Below are 20,927 nucleotides of genomic sequence, written 5' to 3'. Positions count from 1 at the left end.
TAATACATCACATTTTGTTCAGAGGAGTTAATGCCCTCAACCTCTTCAATTACTGTAGTTCTCCACATTACCCCAGCAACTGTCTTCATGTAGGTCATGACTTCTTCTCAGGAGAAAGAAGTCTTTTTTCACATACTGCACAGCATTTCAGAGTAAACAACCAGTTGTTTGCTGCCTGCTGTTTGATAGAAATAGAAATATTCTGGTGTCATGTTGCTATACTGTTATCCATTTGTCCCAGAACTTTTCTGGGTTTGTAGTTGGGAGCCTTTTAAAGATCAAACAAAACAAGTGGCTGTGAAAAAGGGGATTGAGATGTTCTGAAATGTGACATTCACTGCTGAAATGTAACATATTGGCACATTAAACAAAAAGAAAAAAGTGATTGCCCACCAAGCCAGCATACAGATATATGAATCGTAGAATATCTAAATCCAGCCCGTCATATGGGATGGGATGGTGAGTGTGAAGATGATGCTGACTTTGTGTGTTTTAGGATGTAACGGTGACACTGGATGTTCCCCTCGGTGCCATCAGTCGCGTGGAGAAGATGGGTGGAGCCTCAAGCAGAGGAGAAAACTCATATGGCTTGGAAATCACTTGCAAGGTGTGTGTGTGTGTGTGTAGGTGTGTGTGTGTGCATGTGTGTGTGTGTGTGTGTGTGTGTGCGTGTGTGTGTGTGTGTGTGTGTGTGTGTGAGACTGAACTGTCTGCACTGAAGGTCTTAACCAGTTCCGTTGATTGAATGAAACAAGTCAGCTGTGCTGCTGCAGGGTTGGAACAGAAACCTGCAGCAGCACCGGCGCTTTCACGGAACAGTTTGAGACCCCTGGAGTAAGGGAATCTGAGGCTAGCCAAAACTTTGGCTGGTTATCACTCTTTCACACTCCAGCTAAATCTGCTAAATCCAGATAAAACTTCAGGGAACTTGGAGACTATAAAGTAAGTTATGGCGCTTTTCCACTAGCTCGCTTCGGCTCGGCTCGGCGCGCTATTGCGTGTTTCCACTAGCACGCCGTACCTGCAACCGGGTAGATTTTCCGTATCACCTCAGCCCTGGTTCCAAGCGGGCCGAAGCGTTACTAAAACGTGACGTCAGCCGACTGCCTTCCACTGATTGGGCGATTGAGTGTTGTCACTGGAAGCGTCATAACGCGGATAATAAAATCTAGCGTTAGCAACCGTTAGCTTACCTCCAAAAGTCGTCTTTTTGAAGTTCGTAACAAAACTCTCCGGTACTTTTCAATACTGTTTTGTCTGGCGGCCAGGAGTCTTCTCTGGCTCTCTTCTCTTGCCTTCTGTGCGACAAAAAGCCACAGGGTGAGCAGCAACACGCGCAGCCGTGTTACGATGACCCCGCCCACGTCGAGGAGGCACGAAGTGTAATGGAAACACAACCAAACCGAGCTGTGGCGAGCCGTGTAGAGCCGTGTAGAGGTAGTGGAAAAGCGCCATTAGTTTATGTTGAGATGCTGGCCTAAAGAAGGGAGAGCTGTGGCACTGTACCCCGTCTCCACCGGTTACCTCCAAATGCATCTCGCACACATGATGCGTTCGGACATACACGACTGACCCGCTATGTGCGAGGTAGCCATGCAAAGCATTCAGTTCCATAGAATTCTGTTTTATTTTTGGAGCAGGAAATCACCAAAAAATGGATCTCAAAGCACTTGAAAGAGTCCAGTCCACTTCAAGCCAATTAGAATCCCATCCATTGTAATAAAATTATAGTCCACTAAAATTTAATTAATTAAAATCCAAATTAGTGCAATTCATTTAATTAAAAAAAAAATAATAATAATTTAAAAGTTGCCAAGCTAAAAAAAAAAAACAGCTTCAGTTGCCCGTCCTGAGCGTGCACGAGGCGCCTGTGGAGAGAAAAAACTCCCTTTGAACAGGAAGAAACCTCCATTGGAACCAGAACCAGGAAGGGTGGGCAGCTGCCTGGACCAGCTGGGGGCTGAGAGGGCAGGAAAGAGGGGACAACAAACACTGTAACACCAGGCCAGGGACACCTGCTGAGAGAGAGAAACACGAGTTAAAGTCAATTTATGGTCGGTGACCTTGCGTGTGTCACCTCAATTTTCTAAACTTCACGCAAGACGCAAGCGCAAGCCACTATCTACATCACATCCGGCGGCGTGTTCATCTTCCGGTTTCATCCCCTAATAAAAGACCGCTGTTTTCAAACGCCAAGGTAGAAAGCGAAGAAGAAGAAGCATGAATCCACTCGAAGAGAGACTTGCCGAAGAGGTCCGCAGGTACGAACATCTTTACAACCCGTCCTTGGCGGAATACAAGGACGTTCAGATGAGCAAAAACATTGCTCCACCTGCTGTCCTGGCAGTGAATTTCCTTTCATCGTAGTAGGCTTTGTTGTGGAGAAAAGGAGTCGAATCACGCGTCGGTCAGCCGTCCATTGGGGAGTTTATTGGAACAAACCGTCACAGCAAATGTGCATACAGAGTGTTACAAAATGTCCGACGAGCTCATCTTGTGACACCCTTTTATACCGTTTTATCATAACAAGTGTACGTGGCCCTTTCTGGAGGCGCCTAGCTTTCGCAGTTTATCATAAACACGCTCATTCTAACTATCAACAATATTCATATGAACCAGTCAACAAGGCACACGATGTAATTCTGACATGTCAAGAGAATGTCATGACATTATTCTCCCACAGCTTTTCTAAGGTCGTCATTGAAAAAACCCGCTGCTCCACCTACTGTCCTGGCGGTGAATCGCCACGCAGCACACGCAAGCGCCGGCAAAGCTAAATGAAGCATAAACGTCTCGAGCCATTAACACAAGCGCAAGGGCAGTTAAAAGAGGTATAAATTAAGCTTAATTTATACCTCTTTTTTTATACCTCTTTGCGCAAGGGCAGTTAAAATAGTTTAACTGCCCTTGCGTCTTGCGCTTGTGTTAATGGCTCGAGACGTTTATGCTTCATTTTGCTTTGCCGGCGCTTGCGTGTGCTGCGTGGCGATTCACCGCCAGGACAGTAGGTGGAGTAGCGGGTTTTTTCAATGACAAGCCTACTACGATGAAAGGAAATTCACCACCAGGACAGGCGGTGAAGGCCTGCCAGGACAGGAAATTCATGCTTCTTCTTCTTCTTCTTCTTCGCTTTCTACCTTGGCGTTTGAAAACAGCGGTCTTTTATTAGGGGATGAAACCGGAAGATGAACACGCCGCCGGATGTGATGTAGATAGTGGCTTGCGCTTGCGTCTTGCGTGAAGTTTAGAAAATTGAGGTGACACACGCAAGCACGCAAGGGGGGGCTTGCAACCGCGCAAGGGCTTGCGTTGCGTCTTGCGTCACCGACCATAAATTGACTTTTAATGACAACAATGATGTCACATGTACATGGAGAGGAAAGAGAGCAGAGGGAGGAGAGGTGTGTGAAGACCAAAAGCTCAAGTCAAAGTCAGCATTGATGTGCAGAGCAAGTTCCCAGACTTTAATCAGTGGAGAATATTGCGGTGTATGTGTTATCTGTTGTAGCTGCTTGTTGATGGCGACTTTGTTGTTTCTCTTTGGCACCAGGACATGAGGAACTTGAGGTTTGCTCTGAAACAGGAGGGTCACAGCAGAAGAGATATCTTTGAGCTCCTCTTCAGACACGCCTTCCCTTTATCACATGCTCAGGTAATAGTGCGTCATGATGATGGAGGTTCTTCTTCTGCTTTAAAAAAACAACAACATTCTTTTTTACATGTAAAAATACATATTTAGTCCTGTTTCAGTACAGTTTGATTTATATTTGTTGTACAAAGCACAAGCAACACCCAGAGCTCATTAAACTTTCTACATATGGGGAACATTATAGATAGGATACTTCCACCGCCTTGTATTGTTAAATTGGTCCAGTCTTCTTTCCCTTTCCCTTTAACAGAACTATTTTGTTTAAGCAAATAAAACCCATAAGCATATCCATTTAAATGATTGTGTAGAATTCAAAAGAATATGAACTTCTCAAGGCGGCTGAATACTTTTGAAAGGCGCTGTAAGAAGTATTTATAGATAGATTTTTTTATTTTCGAACATGTATAAAAAAGAAAATGTATGTAAGTATTTGTACATACAAAAGAAAGAAAAAGAGAAATTAAAAAAGAATTATAAAAAAATTCAATCACATAAAGTAAACAAAACACCACACATTGTTCGAAAAAGGAATGGGAAGAAGTACAACACTTTTTTTAGTTTCCAACCCCTTTTTAACTACTCTTCAGTTTGTAAATATCCTAACTACAATACACCCATATAAATATATGCCATATATACACTTCCTAAATATCTAGATAAATATATAATCACAAAAATAAATATATACTACACACATATCCTTGTAAATATATTATTTATAATATTTAATAAGATATCTGGGTACTTTCTAATCACTGGACGTGGCTGTGACACACCTCGACCACTTCATCAGCAGAAATGTAATCAACCAATTTTTCTTAATAAATTGATATTATAGAGGCCAATTAAGTTGGAAACAGGTTAGTTTGTTATTTGAGTAATACATGGTGCAGGCCATCAATCAAAGCAACAAAACACGGAAGATACAGCTGACAGAATTGTTGCATTACCTGAGTCCTGCTTTTCCTTTTTTACAGTAAAAGATGGTACAATATGTAACGTAAAACTGTTTAAAACATTAAAGTTATAACCGAACAACAAGTTCTCTTTTCATTGATGTGTGCAAACACATTTTGCAAACTTTCATTCAGTATGACAAACAACAGGTTACTGTGCTGCAAATATCCTACATTTCTGGTGTGAAAATGGAAGGTTTCCATCTCTCCCCCTGTCCAGCCTCTGTTTGCATACTCAACTCAGGAGAAATACCCTGACAACGGCTGGAACGTCTACAAACCCGTTGAGGAGTTCAGACGTCAGGTGAGATTAAAGTGCTTGTTTTTTTATCACAGTATTTATCAGGTCCTTTATAGATGCCACTTTCCATGATATGTCAGTGTAGGTATGTCATGTCAGTGTATTTAGAGGGGATAAAAAACACATGTCAGTGTCAGAAATGTATGGGGCTGCCACACCATGCTCAGTGGAACTGTGTGGGAATAGGACCACCTGGGCATCAGTGTTGTCGGCAGGAGTTCATAGTTTGCATCATTTCTTCCAGGGCTTGCCTAATAACAAATGGCGTATCACATTCATCAATAAGAACTATGACCTGTGTGACACCTACCCCACCGTGCTGGCTGTGCCATTTAAAAGTAAAGAAGAGGACCTCAGGAGGGTGGCTGCCTTCCGCTCAAGAGGACGCATACCGGTGAGGGCGAGAGTATAAATCCGTTATTCAGCAAAAATGATGACCAGCCTTAGAAAATGTTTTAGTTTTGTATTACTGTCCCCTGAACTACTTAAACCAAAGGAACTTGAGGCCTGGAATTTTAAAAGAATTTCCTAAAAAGGGGTTGAATAGAAGTTAACCAATCATTACTTTATATTTAAGAAGCCTGAAACACTTTATTGTTCAGGCTAAGCAGAGTTTGCAGTTTATTTGAGAATGTGTGAAGCCCCCTCCACCAGCTTGACTTGTGCCATTAAAGCTCTGAATGTGAATGACACTGGACATTGTAACTGTCACTCTTCTTTAGGTTCTGTCTTGGATCCACCGGGAGAACCAAGCAGTGATTGTCCGCTGCAGTCAGCCGCTTGTTGGAATGTCCGGCAAAAGAAACCGAGATGACGAGCGCTACCTGGACCTGATCAGGGAGGCGAATGAAACCACAAAGCTCACTATATATGATGCTCGGCCCAGCGTCAATGCCGTGGCCAACAAGGTCAGCAGAGAAAACCAGTACTTTGGAGCCAAGTTCATACTAGATCATTTTTCTTGTCACACTACATGCTGCGCTGGTCTTGTGATCAGGAGTCAGATTAGGTCCACACTCCACCAGCCATCCGAGGCCTTGGGCCACACAAAACAAGGTTCTTTGCCAGGCTTCACCCCAGACTCATTTTTATCAAGCTCTTCTGGCTGTCTGTATTGTTTCTGTATCTCACGTTTGTCACCATATTGCATTCTAGAAACATGTTAGAGGCAGGGGTACTCTCGCCATCCTTTCATCAAATTCTGCATAGTTTCCCAAGCAGACCACCATTTTTTCCACATGCTCCTGGACCCTGTAACCCCTCCCTTATAAACTTCTCCCCCACCAACTGCTTTAGGATATTAAACAAGCTAGAAATTTGGTGAAAGACGAAGACATGTCCCATAGCCTGACAAACTGTCTTTGTGGTGCTCAAACCACAGATTTCCCTCAGAGATGGGCCATGTGTCTGCAACATGAAAACTTAAGGAGTAAAATGGTGTACTTATCAGACACAGACGAGGGCACTGTGGGCTGCAATATGTTTTTTGAGACTCTCTGAAATACTGCTTGTGAAAGCAATAGATGGCAGAAGTTATCGGTGTCTGTGAAATATTGAAGACATCACATCTGGCTTTTGAGTGCGGTATGAAAGTGTTTACGGAATTGAAATTCGGTCTTTAAACAAATTATCCAGCAGCAGATGCAGGTTTTCAGTGGCTATGGCTTGGCACAGCAGTGATGGGAGCACAACACCTGACTACACATTCATTTTCAATGAGGTACTGAACCTGGCCTTAAAGAATGGGTACAGCCCCCTTTTTTCATTATAGAAATACATATTTACCAACTGTAATATCTCAAATGGAGGTTCTAACCCTGACAGCAACAGTTCATGGGCAAATTAGATAGGACTGATGGATTTTACCTGCCTGGAAGACGGATATGATAGGCAAGGCAAATTTATTCGTATAGTATATTTCATGTACAAAACAAAGTGCTTTACATAAAATAAAAGCATTGCAGCAGGGAGTGTAAGAAGCATTAAAGATGCATAAAAGAATATAAATAGAAACAAATAAAATAATTCAAATTAATTTAAAAACAAGCAACAGTCTAGATAAGTTAAAAGATACCGTTCAGATTTCATGCATAGACACATGAGAAAAGAAATGTTTTTAACCTGGATTTAAAAATGTCTCCATTTGGTGAAAGTTTAATCTCCACTGGCAGTTTGTCTGCATAACTGTGATAATTGTTGTTAAAGTTCCGCAATATCTGACCCAAAGGGAGCATATACAAGTTAAACAGAAGAGGTCCAAGATTTGACCCCTGGGGTACTCCACATGTCATGGCCACTCGCTCAGATTCATAGCTGCCAATTGTAACAAAATAACTCCGGCCTTCTAAGTAGGACCTGAACCAATTAAGGACCGCTCCAGAAAGTCCAACCCAGTTTTCCAGCCTGTGCAACAGGATTCTGTGATCTACAGTATCAAACGCAGCGCTGTTTGCTGTTTATACCAGTTGAAGTGATGAGAACACATAAACAAGAAAAGCTTTGGAGCAACACGCTGCGTTTTTAAGCATGACAGCACAACAAAGATAATAGCAGGAGGTCTGTGTTTGGGAAATCCTCAGCTGTGCCATTGCATTTGCAAGTAATTCTACGTTTCTAAAGGGTCTTGTTCATTAAGCGTAGCCAACAAACCTAAACCTTTTCCCAACTGTATTGCTGGCCAGGAAAAACAAATCGTGTCAGCTGATTCAAGAGTGCTGGGTCATTGGAGAAACTTAAAAGGGTCAGCTTGCCTCACTACCAAAAAGACATTTTCTTGAAGACATCTCTGAAGCGAAAACAAAGTACTGTGCTCGGAACAGTACCAGAACACTTGTTATAAGAGAGAATTCCACCAATCCTGCCCTCACTCACTGTGAGGTGTGTAGTTTGAGACTGCTGGATAAATCAGAAGTTCTACATAAAAATGCTAAGACATAAGTATACCGCTCTCTTTTTTTAGCTCTGGGTAAGGTTAAATGTGATAATGCATCATTTTAACACTGCAGACAAGACAGAAAGATGGAAAATAAGCTCATTGGACCATCAATGGAAGCAGCTAAACTGCTGGTCTACCTTTTAGTGTCAGTCCTGACACCCACAGAATAAATCAAGGTGCTGACTTTTGAAGTCCCAAGTTTTCTTTTCATGGCTTCCTCTGTGTGTGTGTGTGTGTGTGTGTGTGTGTGTGTGTGTGTGTGTGTGTGTGTGTGTGTGTGTGTGTGTGTGTGTGTGTGTGTGTGTGTGTGTGTGTGTGTAACTTTTGCCTGATTAATATTAGAACAAATGGAACCCAATTGATTGGCAGCTAACTGTTCTGTCAAAATGTTTGCTTATTTGATGCATGCAGTTCATTTTGCTCCCATCATCAGGTTAAGATGACTTTTAGACTGATTTGCTATGAATGTTTGCATTCCTTCAGACAGTGAATCCTAGTGTTTGGTTGGCCAAAATGTCATGTGATGCTTGCATATGTACAATTGAGAGTTTTTGCAACCCTCAGGCCACTGGAGGGGGGTATGAAGGTGATGAATACCAAAATGCAGAGCTCATCTTCCTGGATATCCAGAACATACATGTCATGAGGGAGTCCCTGAAGAAGCTCAAAGACATCGTCTACCCTAATGTGGAAGAATCCCATTGGCTGTCGAGTCTAGAGTCTACGCACTGGCTGGAACATGTTAAGGTAAGAATGAAAATGGATGAAATAGTTCATTGTCATTCTTGTTTTATGAAATAATTCCGTCCTTGTGTGTGTAGCTGGTGTTGTCAGGAGCTATCCAGGTAGCTGACAAAGTTTCCAGCGGTAGCTCAGTGGTGGTTCACTGCAGTGACGGCTGGGACAGAACTGCCCAGCTGACATCGTTGGCCATGCTGATGTTGGACAGCCATTTCCGCACTCTAAGAGGATTTCAGGTTAGTGACTGCGCAGCAATGAAGCGTATCTTTGCACCGTAGCTTGGCTGTACCGTTCATAAAAAGTCAAAAATTTTGAATGCACTGGCAGGCGGTTTTGTCAGTTGTTTATGTCTTTTTAGGTCCTCATTGAAAAGGAATGGATCAGTTTTGGTCACAAATTTGCTTCAGTAAGTAAAAGCTTATTAAGTAGTTGAGTTGCTCATTGTGTTTAAAAAACAAACAAACAAAAAAAAACTTTACCCTCCTCTTAATCCTGTGTGTGTGTGTGTGTGTGTGTGTGTGTGTGTGTGTGTAGCGGATAGGCCACGGTGACAAAAACCACGCAGATCAGGACAGATCACCAATCTTTGTTCAGTTCATCGACTGTGTGTGGCAGATGACGAAACAGGTATGTGGAACATGTCTACATCCTCATGGGCTGCTCTGAGATGGAAGCACAGGGCTTCTTGGTTACTATAGAAGACCAAAATAGATTAATTTTGTTTTCTTGTAAACATTTTGGATCTGCTGGAAACGTGTGTCATGACATTCATCAATGATTCCTTCAGTGCCCCACTGATCCGGGTCAGGTATCCAGATTTAGCCAGAATCTAATTTTATGGCATGGCTGTTCACCTTTGATGACATGGCTACTGCATTACTTGCTGTAGATTCAAGAATTTGCTTTCTAAAGATAAACTTGGCATTTCGGTGCCAGCGCTGGTTTTCCATGATTAGAGAGCAGATGGGGCTTTTTCCGAGCACTCTTAAAGTTGAAAATCTCTGACCTTTGCAGAAGGGCACTGGAGCTGTCACTGTCACATATTTCAGGCATCCAATCAAATGGGCAGAAGCTGACATTTAAAAAAATGGAAGTTATACTTGTTCCTCCTGAGCTATATGCTATGACAGAAATTTGTGGGAACAGGTTAAGTTAAGAAAGTAAGTACAAATTAAAATGCTGTAAAAATCCACAGTATCAGCTCAAACCGCTGGAAGTTTGCGGTTTGAGTTGGTTCAGATGGCAGAAACTCTCCCTTCCCCTGTCCCTGAGCATGCCTGCCCCACTTCCCTGCCTCTAAACTCAACGTGCACCGACTCCGTTCCACTGAGGGAAAAACACTGATGGTTCATCAGTACTTCACATAACCCACGAAAAGAAATACCATTCAAAGTATCAGCCCTAAGATTTCAAGTTTCAAGAAGAGATTTGTTAAAGCGGAGTTTCTGGTAATCAGTCATCATCAACATGTGAATCATTAATGTTCCAACAGACTGCTTTAAATCTTATGGACCTTTTTCATGGAAGACATGGAGCCCAGTTAGACAATCTTAGGTGATTGATGAGGTTTGTATTTCACTTAGATTAATATTATATGATAAACAAAATAAGGAATTACTTCACTGTATGTTTTCATCATTACAATCACATGAGTTTAACATAGCTTTGGACATGGAGCCATGGAGCAGGAGAGTCAGTCCAGCTGTTGCTGCTGTTATTGTGGATCTGTTTGTTCCAGCTGTCCCTGCTAAAGTATTTCTAAGAAAAAAACAAAGAAAAAAAGTCAAATTATCGGGTAAGAAATTACGGTGGTGTTGGCAGAGAACCTCATTCAATACCACGGAGTAGTTCATTGTGAAAATTCCTTTCTTAGTGCTCGTTGTTTACTACATTAATCCACAGTGGGCAACTCAGTACATGCTGTCCCATAACAACCGTGGTACTAAACTTTGCCCTGAATTCACCGAACATAAGTCAGATTCCAGTTACTTGTTTTGCTATGTTACGCTTCTTAAGAGAGGATTGGAAAGAAATCCTTAAAAGTCCTTAAAAGCTTTCCATAATAATGTGGTGTGTCATCTTTATCTATAACTAATCTGGAGGCCACATGAAGGTTGGAGGTCTGCAGCGACTGACTGCAGAAAGTTGGCGACCTCTGAGCACTATGAGCCTCAGCATCCTCTGACCCCGCTCTGTCATTTTACGTGGCCCACCACTTCCTGGCTGAGCTGCTGTCCTTCCCAATCGCTTCCACTTTGTTATAACACCACTGACAGCTGACTGTGGGATATTTAGCAGCGAGGAAGTTTCACCACTGGACTGGTTGCACAGGTGGCATCCTATCATGGTACCATGCTGGAGTTCACTGAGCTCCTGAGAGCGAAACATTCTTTCACAGATGTTTGTAGAAGCAGTCTGCATGCTGAGGTGCTTGGATTTATACACCTGTGGTCATGGAAGGGATTAGAACACCTGAATTTAGTTATTTGGATGGGTGAGAGAATACTTTTGAATACTTTTGGCAAGTAGCCATATTAACCCAGATGGAACCCACCACTGGGGGGGGGGCGGCATTTTAGCCAAAAGATTCAGTTCTACTGCAGAATGGAGTTAACCTGACTCACGTCATCTGGCTGCGTTCACCAACTCCCTTTCCTCACACAACCATCTGAGGAGCCTGGGAGTCATATGTGTTTCGTCCGATTAGAAAATAATCAGAGCCAATCATTAATCGCTGGGTGGGATTTTGGATGAATGGGCGGCGTTATGGCCGCCCATTCATGCTCCAGAGGGCGGGAGTCAGTTAAGCTCTGAGCTACGTCACGGGTTGAGTCATTGGGAGTGGCTGAAGTGGCGTGTCAGTCAAGATGATGGACAGATTCTTCATCCAATCACATGCACGAGTTTTAGAAAAAATAGCCCCATTTGAAATCATGTCGGTTGTGGGCTCGTCCCAGATGGTATGCGAATACCAGAGGGCGGGAGTCAGGTAAGAATGGAGCAGCAATGAAGTGGGAAATGTCAGTATATTCTATATTGTGCCCCAGTTTTAAACATATTATTTATTTCTTCATGAAAGGAAACTTTTGACTGGTTCATGACTGGTTCTGAACCAGTCATGAAGGAAACATGTCCAGCATGTGTAATGTTATCACTGAATTGTAACAGCATCTTCTCTCCTCTCAGTTTCCTACAGCCTTTGAGTTTAATGAGCACCTCCTGTTGACAATCCTGGATCATCTGTACAGCTGTCGCTTTGGGACTTTCCTCTACAACTGTGAGAGTGCCCGAGACCAACATGTAAGAGCACATCCACATAAATATGCCTTCTGTTGAAGGTTTTCAATGACAAAGGTGTTTGACTGGGCTCCGTGCACTTTTTTAACCTCGTCGTTGTCTCTCTACAATTAACCCATTGAGGCCGGGAGAGCATTGCCGCATTTCTACCTTTAAAGCCGGGGGCGCTGTTGCGTTATTCTACCTTTTAAGGCCAGGAAAGCGTACACGTCTTTTTTCATGTATAAGGTTGTTTTGCACCAATTATTGACCTCTGCACCAATTAAATGCATTATAATAGACACGTGAGAGTGTCGTCATGTTCCTCGTCTCATTGTTTTGAAATTAAGTTTCATCGAACAAGCATGGAGGACTTTCAGTGGGAAGACATTTCAGACGGTAGCGATTTTGAGGAGTTTCTTGGCTTTGATGATGCTGATGAACGTGCTGACCCAATTGATCGAGATTTATGGCTAGCACATATGTTTGAGGATGACGATAACGACGAGGATGATTTTGAAGGGTTTGAATGTGAGTGGAAGACTGACAATTACCACCGTAATCGACGGAGAGATTTCAACCGCACACCAGGGGTGAAAGTCGATTTACCTGCAGATGCCACACCGTTGCAGGCATTTAATCATATTTTTACTGAGGAGCTTTGGGCGCATCTCGTTTCCGAGACGAATAGATACAGTGAGCAGGTACTTCAGACTCCAGCTCGAGCAAAGATGGCAAGGTGGTCACACGTAACTGCCGGAGGTGAAAACGTTTATTGGAATGTGTATGGGCATGGGACTCCTTGTGCTGCCAGTACAAGTCATTACTGGCGATAAAATAAATAAATAATTTAAATATGAAATTAAATTAAATTTTATTTTATTACTGTTTTCTAATTGAAAATAGTGCCGTTCCTGCACTTTACTTTTTGCATTTTCTATTTTCGTGAAGGTGTATGTAAATAAACTCAATTTCCAAAGAAAGCCACAGGTGTAAGCTCTCAAATACTTTTTGAATTTTGTTTCTATCTGCTACAGAGGCTGAGAAATCAATCATTTAGTAGGCGTTGACACAATTGCTGAATTTCCAGAAAAACTTCAGGTTTTAGGGGGTCTTTCTGAAATCGCCCATAGGTTTTACAGGCATTCTTTTCCAGGCGTTTTAGGCCTAAATGGGTTAAGATCAGATTTATTGGTCATGCATACATGCATACATACGAAATTTGTCCTCCGGTTTGAACCAATCCAGGTTGGCACCTGTTGACACACACATGCACAGGGTCACACACTCAGAGACAGATGCCAACCTGGAGCGGTGGGCAGCCATTCACAGCGCCCGGGGAGCACGGAGGTACAGTGCCTTGCTCAAGGGCACCTCGGCCGTGACAAGGAGGTGGACTGAAACCCCTCCAGCTGTCAGTTCCACCAATCTTTTTTGAGTGGCGAGAGTGGGAATCAAACCTTCCAACCTTCCGGTTATTGGACGACCAACTCTAACCACTGAGCCACGGCCCCCCCACAATTACACATGGAATAACCACAATCACACATGGAATAACCACAATCACACATGGAATAACCACAATCACACATGGAATAACCACAATCACACATGGAACAACCACAATCACACATGGAATAACCTCAATCACACATGGAATAACCACAATCACACATGGAATAACCTCAATCACACATGGAATAACCACAATCACACATGGAATAACCACAATCACACATGGAATAACCACAATCACACATGGAATAACCACAATCACACATGGAATAACCACAATCACACATGGAATAACCACAATCACACATGGAATAACCACAATCACACATGGAATAACCTCAATCACACATGGAATAACCACAATCACACATGGAATAACCTCAATCACACATGGAATAACCACAATCACACATGGAATAACCACAATCACACATGGAATAACCACAATCACACATGGAATGACCACAATCACACATGGAACGACCACAATCACACATGGAATAACCACAATCACACATGGAATGACCACAATCACACATGGAACGACCACAATCACATATGGAACGACCACAATCACACATGGAACGACCACAATCACACATGGAACGACCACAATCACACATGGAATGACCTCTTGGGCACAATGTGTGGTGAAGTGACTTTCCCAGAAGGACTTTAAAATGTAGACATGCTTTGGATCCTAACCTTCCAGTTAGTGGACGACCACTCTGCCTGCTGAGCCACAGCCATCCCATGCTATTATTGCACAACTGATGCTGTTTTCAGTTCGACCCCAGAGAGGTTCAAACATGCTAAGCCAATGGTTATCTTTATGCAGGTTATTGGAATCAGTGAGTCTTAATACCAAAAGGTTTTAATGTCTCGCTCGGGTTAGTATTCATTCCAGTCCAGATGTTGTCAGGAGCAGATGTGTCCCGTTACTTTGCACAGCTGAATTTACCTGAGCATCTGTGAATGGTGGGATACGTTGAGGACATTGCTGCTCAAACAAAAGCATAAAGTACACCCTGTCTTCTCTCACTCGTGACCGCATTCAGATCATAGAAGCAGTTAACAGCTCCTCACATATTGTACATACATACACATATTGTTCACTGATTGGTGAACGAGCATTATTAGCTTCAGTTAGCCTGCCTGCTGTTCATGGGCCGCTCCAGGATCTGCACACGGATCTTAAGCCACCTTAGGGAAAGCAGACTGTGGGCCATCGTTGGGCAGGGGAGATGTCCGTCCAGGCAGGGGAGATGTCCGTCCAGGCAGGGCATCCACATTAGCCTGCCGCAGTGCAGCCACGCTCCAGACTTCTGGAAACTGTCTCTTCCTCTGGACAAACCTGAGGTTGAACTTTTCTGCTCCTCACAGACTCGAACAGACTTTCCAATCAGCACACCACGTCAGTCCTGAGCGAGAACAGACATCATTACCTCAAATAAATCTCTTACAAATGTAATATGCATGATCCAACACACCCAGTGCTTCACACGTCTCTGCAGAATTCAGCCAGCAGTTCTCCTGTTGATTCTCCTATGCAGTGCTTTCTCTTTATCACACGGACTGGACACACATGTGCATTTTACTCTGAATGGCCATGTCAGTACCTCTGCTTCTTTAGCCAGCTTTCCTTTCCACTTTAACAGTGCTTAACTGTTACTGCCAACATCTGTAGGAGGAGTAAATAAGCGTCACCAGAAGCCCCGATCCCTCTCAAAAAGCAAGCGGACCTGTTGTCTGAGTTACTGCTACTTAACAATAGATGGGCACAGCTGATTCTGCACATGTGGAGAAGATGCAAACTGAAGGAGAAAAAAGGAGAGAGAAAGAAGCATTTCAGTCTCTGCAGATTGAACTGTATTTTACTCCAAATGTTTAAAGACTGCTCTCCCTCTCTGGTGCAGGAAGTGAGGCTGAAGACGGTGTCCCTGTGGTCTCTGGTCAACAGTAAGATGGAGCTTTATCTGAACCCCTTCTACACCCCAGAGTCTGGCCGGGTCCTCTATCCTGTTGCCAGCATGCGCCACCTGGAGCTGTGGGTGACATACTACATCCGTTGGAACCCGCGTATACGACAGCAGGTATGACAACATGGACTACCTTCAACATGTGCTTTGACTTGGGCTGGATTACTCCTTGTTTCCAAGGCGACTGACTGTAAAGGGCCCACAGCTCGGTACGCAGATGAAGTAGCATCTATTTGTGAATTTTGTTTTGAATATGCACAGAAATCACGGTTTAAATTATTACTGTTATTAGCTGCCAGGTCTGTTGAAATTGATATGGTGCGTCCTTTTAGTGCACGTTGTCATGAGTTCCATCAGGAGGAGGACGGGCTGCAGGGAGCACTGTTTGATAGCAGCCACAGATATTTAACGCTCATTGTTAGAACTAGGGCTGGGCAGTGATTAAAATGTTTAATCTAAGTAATCACATGATTTCCCTGATTAATCACGATTAATCGCATTTGTACGCAGAATCCAAAAATGAATCCAAAAGTAGCGTATAGCTTTTAGCATTTAGTTTTATTTTAAATGTGCTGCCATATGAATGAAAGTGCCATAAAATTTGTTGTGCAAACACACTTTTAACATCAGCATCTTTCTGTAGTTTTTATGTAGAAGCCTCGCTCCACTGTCTGTTTCCTTGAATGACTTGCTGCTATCAGTTGTGTGTTTTGCCTTTAAGTGATATTTTAGACTGGAACTACTACGCTGAGAAGACAATTCAACTTGGCAGTGTTTACAGATGACTTTGGTTCTGTCGACTCCGCCGTCTAGAAGAACTTTAAAATGAAAATGGCCGAGTAAACATTCCGTACCCTTCTCCATGTTTGGTGGATCCGCCGATTACTTTCTTTTCCTGTTCCACAGCAGACAGTAACAGACAAAATAAAATAACATTTTAAAAGTAAATAAATAATAAAACAGGGGTGGTCCGTGGCGTAGTGGGTTGAGCAGGCTCCCCATGTACAGAGGCTATAGTCCTCGCTGCAGCTGGCCCCGGTTCGACGGCCCTGTGCTGCATGTTGTTCCCCCTCTCTCTGCCCCCTGCTTCCTGTCTCTCTGAACTTTCCTATCCATTAAAGGCACAAAAGCCCCCCAAAATGTTTTTTTTTTTTCTTCTTTTTTTTTAAAAACAAAACCAAAACATGCATTTATGCGTAATAAAATATTTATCGCCGTTAAATAATTAAAGTAATACAATGTAACTTCTCAAAAAGCCCACTCTGGAGCTCCCCCTACAGGCTTGGAGGTAATGTACGGTTACACTGTCGTAAATACAACACCCTTTCGCTTTCACGTTTCACGTTTGTTGACGAACCAGCGAGGAGTCAGAAGGTGCAAGCTATGTCGACCGAGAAGGTAAGAGTAATCAAATGTACCTGGGAGCGTGAGAGGGGTCTATTTGTTTTTGCGGTAGGTGTGCCAGAAAGCAAGTCGCAGTACTTCCGCTCAGCTCCCGGGCCGCTCCAGCAAAGTTACATAGCGCAGTTTTTCCAACTCAGACCCCCGAAGGGCATAGGAGACAGGCCAATCGTAATATTAAAACTCATTCTAGCCGCACAATTTTTTTCAAGCTGTTATTTTAAGGTAGAAATGTTACATAGTATTGCTTTAATGCGTTAACGCGATATAACGAGTTAACTTGCCCAGCCCTAATTAGAACTCTAACTGAGTACCTCAGTTTGATGAAATTCATTTGTAGATCAGTAAGATGGAATTGTTTGAAAACGAGTCTAAATGTTGGTCTTCACATATTTTCACCAAACTGTCCAAAACAATGATTCCTGGCCTCCAGGCCAGAAATGTTTCTTCTCAGGCCAACTGTCCCAGGTAAGAAGGAGAAGGATCTTTCTCTGGCTGGAAAGCATTTAAAAAAAAAACGTTGACTGCCAAAGACGTCTATAGACGTCAATTGCGTTTTTTAACAGAGCGGGCTGGGGGACAATCTAGCGGTGTTCGTCACTAAATCTTAGGCTTAGGAATCATTGGCTCTCAGCCAATGAGTTAAAAGAGTGATTTCAGATGAATGCAGCAGGCTTTTTGGGGTGAGAGAAGTTGTTCTTTGTGCCACCTGACTGTCAGTGATGTGTGTTCCAGCAGCAGAGTCCAGTGGAGCAGCGCTACAAGGAGCTTTTGGCCCTCCGAGACGAATACTTGAAGAAACTAGAGCAGCTGCAGCTGTCCGGCTCCTCGACTTCCTCCCACCTGACTAACTCCAGCGCCCCCAATCCCAGCTCCTCCCCGTCCCAGCAATACACACACCTGCAGACGCCCCTCTGAGGGGCAGCACGCACACACGTGCACACACGTGTGCGCACACACGTGCACACATCGGGACTTCACTCCTATAAGATCATGATTGGTAACTAATAGTATAGCGGTAAAGATGGTGATTTATGCAATATGTCACAGTAAAGCCTTGTGTCAATTCTTTTCAGTGCACTCATGGTACAGCCTTACAGATCAGTCCAAGGGCTCGAGCACAGGACGCTCAGCAGCTGTGTTCACACCGGCAGCAGAGCTGAACTGAGCGGAACTTTCTACTGTCCTACTGTGGTCGCACATTTCCAACAATAGTTCAGCATCAAAATTCCTTCTTAGAAACCCTGATCCATAATGGAACCATAACCATGATTTTAACTCAGGTTTTCTTAAGAGTTTTTTTTTTTTTTTTTTTAAAGCTTTTTATTGCATTATTAAGCATAATCTATTAACTGACAGAGATCCTCAGATCCCAGTCTCCTAACATAAGATGTAGAGCGGAGCAGGCAGGCAGGCAGGCATTTTGGGAAGGAGAGATCAGCAGTGGAGATGTTCTCCCAGCAGCTCGTTTCCCCCGGAAACGCTCAGCCTTGGCTGGGCCTTTGGCCGGGCTGATGGGTGGGCTGATGGCCGTCGGCCGGGCCGTTGGCCGGGCTGTACAGTTGTTGTATCTTGTGAACAAAGCACTGCACTTATCAAGTCGTCGCACAACCCTCATTTTCACCCTTTCTCCTGAATCCTCTCGTCCTGTCTAACGGGGAAGTGATCACGTCTGCTGCAGTTGGAGGCTGGACCCTTCCCCTAATGGGTCTGAATGGGATGTTGGGTGTTGATGAAGTGACGAAGCAGGTGGAACTGTTTCTGGCACTGCCATCAGCTGTGTTCCCCCGTGTTCTGCTGCTCTTCCTGAGCTAAAGAGCAAATCCAGTTCAAGCCAAGAGCAGATTGGTTGGAGCTCAGTGAGTTACTGGTGTGAATGTAGTTTAGATGCATGTTTCAGGTTGTTGAGATGGAGCAGGAGAACAAACGGGGACTGGCAATCGATGCTGGATCGTCCTACAGTTGGCTGGATGACGGCTCACTAGAACACTTTTAGAGGAAATTACCATGTGCCTTTGGGATAGATGGAAGCTTGCATTTCTATGCAAGACCATTTCCAGCCTGTTCCAGTTGGGAATGATTCTACAGAACTAATTACTAAGGTCAGACTTCTCTTTTCCATTCACCCGTCATGACACTGCCTCACATTATGTGGGCAGATTGAGAAGCTTATTTCACTGAGGAATATTGTGAGCTATGAATGAAATGTTTTTAACTTAAAGCATTAATGTACAAACTGTATGGAGCAATAAGTAAATGGAGTAATCAACAGAAAGTCTCCTGATGAGGTCCATCAGAACAGCTCCAGCGCACCATTGGACACATCTCAGGGATCCTGCTGGAGGGATGGAACACCATTCTTTTCATCCCTTTCATCCATTTAAATCCTGTATTTGGAGTTTTAATGATGGTAATGCCGAGGTCACTCACATCGGGCCCTATGGGTGGGTTGTCCTGCACACCCCATCAGGATGGAAGGGTTTCTTCATAGGATCATTTGACCTTTTTGCAGTGACCCTTCATAGAGTCACCTTAGGGGTCAAGGACTTAGGCTTTCTTCCCTTTTCTGTATATAGTTCATTTTCTTATGTCAGGACTTTAATTATATGGGAGGCACTGTCGCCTGATGCAGATGAGCTTTGGGGAGTCGGCACACGCTCCCTGGGCCTTCCCCGGCTTTGTCCCGGTCTAAAGACCGAGCTGCAGACATGCTTCCTGGGCCTTCCCCGGCTTTGTCCCGGTCTAAAGACCGAGCTGCAGACACGCTTCCTGGGCCTTCCCCGGCTTTGTCCCGGTCTAAAGACCGAGCTGCAGACACGCTTCCTGGGCCTTCCCCGGCTTTGTCCCGGTCTAAAGACCGAGCTGCAGACACGCTCCCTGGGCCTTCCCCGGCTTTGTCCCGGTCTAAAGACCGAGCTGCAGACACGCTTCCTGGGCCTTCCCCGGCTTTGTCCCGGTCTAAAGACCGAGCTGCAGACACGCTCCCTGGGCCTTCCCCGCCTTTGTCCCGGTCTAAAGACCGAGCTGCAGACACGCTTCCTGGGCCTTCCCCGGCTTTGTCCCGGTCTAAAGACCGAGCTGCAGACACGCTTCCTGGGCCTTCCCCGGCTTTGTCCCGGTCTAAAGACCGAGCTGCAGACACGCTTCCTGGGCCTTCCCCGGCTTTGTCCCGGTCTAAAGACCGAGCTGCAGACACGCTTCCTGGGCCTTCCCCGGCTTTGTCCCGGTCTAAAGACCGAGCTGCAGACACGCTTCCTGGGCCTTCCCCGGCTTTGTCCCGGTCTAAAGACCGAGCTGCAGACACGCTCCCTGGGCCTTCCCCGGCTTTGTCCCGGTCTAAAGACCGAGCTGCAGACACGCTTCCTGGGGCACGGGATCAGGAGGGCGCTGGAATGAACCAGTTCTGATCACACCTATAGACCTGCAATATTTCATCATTTGGACATTCATTCATTCATTTTTATCCTATTGAAAACTGTTCTACTCAATGTTCTATTTAGGTATTTAGAACTGAACTAAAAACTAAAGTTTACTTGAGCTCAGAATGATGCACTCTAACATCCAATAATGGTAACATATCCCAGTGTTTTAGATCATAAATAAAGTACAATTCTGGCTTTCTCACATAGGCATCCATAAAATTTCTCAATGAGCTGATGAGAAGCAGCTTCTCTGAAATGCTCCTGCAGGTTCGGAGCTGTGGCTCAGAGGAGTGGCAGGGTGAGATCTCACTGTGGAAGAGAAGTGTTGTAGATGGGAGTCGGACGTTTTCCACCATGGCAGACGGTTGGTTTGAACAGGCTACTCCATCATCGGGGACAATCCCTCCCTGCTTTAAGCTTCCTGTTACCGTATCTGTTCAGTCAGTGGGGGGGTGACTTCCTTCTAAATTTGGCATTCTAAATAATTGGGTTTTTATCTTTTATAGTTGGAAAACAACCAATGAGAACTTCTCCTGCTTTTATCAAAGTCTTTCCCGTTCATTTAGTCTTTTCCAGAGTGGAATGGATGAGTCTGAACGGCTCATTAAATGAGCTTGAAGTTACCTAAGCTCCATCTCAGAGTGAGGTCAGAACTTAGAACCCAGCGGAGCGTGTTGACAGAACAGGTCCATTAACTGAGCTGATTTCTACATCCATGAACACAGATGGTCTGACATGTCTCTGATCTGTCA

General features: G+C 44.1%; 1 protein-coding gene across 3 annotated transcripts in view; it reads left to right on the top strand.

Moving 5' to 3' along the window:
• mtm1 (myotubularin 1) overlaps window positions 1-17,671 on the top strand; it is a 32,137-nt gene extending 14,466 nt beyond the window's left edge. For 2 of the 3 annotated variants that reach the window (XM_075450537.1, XM_075450539.1), the window contains exons 5-16: window positions 497-607; window positions 3,551-3,652; window positions 4,826-4,909; window positions 5,151-5,300; window positions 5,629-5,814; window positions 8,406-8,588; window positions 8,663-8,818; window positions 8,941-8,988; window positions 9,117-9,209; window positions 11,769-11,882; window positions 15,290-15,466; window positions 17,489-17,671. In XM_075450537.1, the coding sequence (XP_075306652.1) occupies window positions 497-607; window positions 3,551-3,652; window positions 4,826-4,909; window positions 5,151-5,300; window positions 5,629-5,814; window positions 8,406-8,588; window positions 8,663-8,818; window positions 8,941-8,988; window positions 9,117-9,209; window positions 11,769-11,882; window positions 15,290-15,466; window positions 17,489-17,671 (1,587 nt within the window). The remainder of the gene's footprint in view (window positions 1-496; window positions 608-3,550; window positions 3,653-4,825; window positions 4,910-5,150; window positions 5,301-5,628; window positions 5,815-8,405; window positions 8,589-8,662; window positions 8,819-8,940; window positions 8,989-9,116; window positions 9,210-11,768; window positions 11,883-15,289; window positions 15,467-17,488) is intronic. The other variant, XM_075450538.1, reaches the window with a different exon arrangement.
• Window positions 17,672-20,927: the final 3,256 nt, after the last annotated feature.

This window comes from Odontesthes bonariensis, chromosome 19 (assembly GCF_027942865.1).
Source record: "Odontesthes bonariensis isolate fOdoBon6 chromosome 19, fOdoBon6.hap1, whole genome shotgun sequence".
In the NCBI taxonomy this organism is placed as follows: Eukaryota; Metazoa; Chordata; class Actinopteri; order Atheriniformes; family Atherinopsidae; genus Odontesthes; species Odontesthes bonariensis.
Note: the sequence above shows the minus strand (reverse complement) of the source record. Positions and strands in the feature narration are given on the sequence as shown.